The 2,505-nt window shown below is 33.5% G+C and overlaps 2 protein-coding genes across 2 annotated transcripts; both read left to right on the top strand.

Annotated features, from left to right (window-relative positions):
- Nucleotides 1-293: 293 nt before the first annotated feature.
- On the top strand, nucleotides 294-1,136 carry NAEGRDRAFT_76381 (uncharacterized protein; the record flags this gene model as incomplete). The annotated part of the gene is made up of 1 exon (XM_002668656.1): nucleotides 294-1,136. One exon carries the CDS (start codon nucleotides 294-296, stop codon nucleotides 1,134-1,136), a length of 843 nt encoding a protein of 280 aa, XP_002668702.1.
- Nucleotides 1,137-1,968: 832 nt separating this feature from the next.
- Nucleotides 1,969-2,484, top strand: NAEGRDRAFT_54652 (uncharacterized protein; the record flags this gene model as incomplete). The annotated part of the gene is made up of 1 exon (XM_002668655.1): nucleotides 1,969-2,484. One exon carries the CDS (start codon nucleotides 1,969-1,971, stop codon nucleotides 2,482-2,484), a length of 516 nt encoding a protein of 171 aa, XP_002668701.1.
- Nucleotides 2,485-2,505: the final 21 nt, after the last annotated feature.

Raw genomic sequence — 2,505 nt, 5'->3', positions numbered from 1 at the left:
ACCTCATTCAATTCAAAGTCTACATAGACACCAAATGTCAATAGTTTATCCAATAAGCCATTACNCTTTTTTCATTCCCTAAGAGAACTATCCAATTAGCTGATGAAAATGAAATTGAGAACAATCTTGTTGAGAAATTAGAACTCTTTACAACTGACAATTCTCTTTGTACCAAAATAACCGAGCTCAATATTGAAGGAATTGAAACATTTGAGTCTTTAATAACATTGGCCGTACGTAAATTTAACAATCTGGAGAAAATTTGCTTTGGGAGAAGTGTTCTCAGGACAAAGATGACAAATTCAAGATCTTACTATTTGGATGAGAATTTTGCAAAAGTTTTTGCAGAAACCAATTATGCTTTGAAACATTTGGAATATTGTGGACCGACTACATTCATAACTAGCGAGTTTGTTACTCACACGCCCAATTTGGAAATTATTAGAATTGAAAGTCGTAATTTCATTAGTGACGTTGGAGATTGTGTTGCTAATTGGAAAAATCTTCAAGTTTTGGATTGTAAATTTGATAGAAACCATTTTGGACACGAGAAGAAGGCAAATGCATATATTTTCTTTACAGCACTTAACACAATACAGACATTACACACTCTGAAACTTGAGGGTTATGCAATATCTGGAGAGGAATTCTTAGGCCTCAAAAATAATCATACTATTCAAGTTTTGAATCTGAGTAGGGCGACAATGAGCGAAGACGTTTTCAATACGATCAGTACTTTCTCCAATCTTAAACATCTTTATGCTGATTCAATCATTGGTAACTCATTAAATTCTCTTGGAAAATTGGCTAATTTATCAAAGCTGGAAATTTTGGATTTGAAACAAAACACAGCTTTTGGTGATGCTGGTTGCGCCATGATTGGAAATGTGAAATCTTTGAGAAAGCTCTATGTAATGAATTTAGGAGAGGATCAAATTCATGACAAGGGGGTAACCGAGTTGAGTTCTTTAACTAATTTGGAAGAATTGGATGTAAGATTTTGTGATATTACTAATAAGGGACTTGTTACTATTGCCAAAGCATGTTCAAAGTTGCAAACAATTCATGTTGGTGGCTGTTCAAAGGTTGATGTCAATTCTCTCCCTCTGGAATTGAGACTGAAAACAAGAAAATAAGTTTACAGCTACAAGAAAACAGACTGGCTATTCTAATGTCAAAGATAATGTAGGAGTTGAGACATTTTTATTTTACAAATTTTCTCACTGAAACTTGATTTCCTTAAAGTATTGGAAAATTGGCTAATTTTTCTAATTCCTTTCAGACAACTGTGGAGATTTCACTTGGAGAATTTCATCAGAAAATATTATCAGAGTTCTCTATTATTTTTCTGAAACGATGGTGTTTTATTTAAGGAATTGTTACTGCAGTAAATTGAATGTTTTTGTAAAATTGCACAAGCCAGCGGCCATCATTCTCTTTTGTACTCTTTTCTCTTTTGATTGTCAATTCTCGCTTTGTCTGTTAATTCAAATTCATAACTCTTGAAATATCGTTTCAAATCATTCAGCAGTGAATTGGTAATGAACTCGTGGTCCATAAACCTTTCAAAATCCTCTTTTGTTCCCTTGTTTATCACTTTGCTACATGATATTTTAGGTATTGCCACAAGGGAGTATTCCTTTTTCTCAAAAGTGATTGTTTGGATGCAATACAATTTGGCAGTGAGTGTCTTGATGAATTGAGCTCTTTCTTCTACATTGTTTGATGAGAAGGTGTCGTCGTTTAAAGCATATTCAACACCAAAAGAACTGTCCACATTGGAAACATCAATACCTTAACATATTTCCTGCTGAAATATCAATGCAACAACCTATCCGAATAATGAGGTTACATAAAACTCCTTACAATATTATAAAAATAGAACAAAAGCAAATTTCATATTTTTTCAAGTGAATTCTTCTATTTTTAACCCCAAAAAAAACAAACAACAATTAAACAAAGAACAATATGGCAGTTATTCACGGCTCATTGGCTAGAAGTGGTAAAGTTAAATGGCAAACACCTCGTGTAGCAAAGACTAGTGATACATCCTATCACGGAGGTTGCTCCAAATACAAACAAAAATCATCAAGTAATTTGGAATATTCTGCCGGAGCTCATCGATTGGAGAGGAATTATACTGCTGAATTGGAACTCTATGATCGTCAGTATAAGGAAAATCATCAACGATGTGATTGGGTTGCAGAGAGAGCGAATATAAAGAGAGCAGAACCTGTTCTTTTGAATTCCTTTCACAAGTTTAATACTGAGAAGGGATTTAATAAGGTGGAATGGAATGCAATTCATCATGAAGAAAGAGCTTTCAAAAAACAGACTAGAAATGGAAGATTCAGATCTGAAGGAAGAAATCATAAAAAGTGGCATAGAAATCATCCAAAAGATGGTATTTATCAGAAGAGAATGGTTGATGTGGATGATTTGGATGATGTTATTGAATTCTCTCACTTGTACGATGAAGAATAATTGAATCATTTGAATGAATTC

This window comes from Naegleria gruberi (assembly GCF_000004985.1).
Source record: "Naegleria gruberi genomic scaffold NAEGRscaffold_129, whole genome shotgun sequence".
In the NCBI taxonomy this organism is placed as follows: domain Eukaryota; phylum Heterolobosea; class Eutetramitea; order Acrasida; family Naegleriidae; genus Naegleria; species Naegleria gruberi.
Note: the sequence above shows the minus strand (reverse complement) of the source record. Positions and strands in the feature narration are given on the sequence as shown.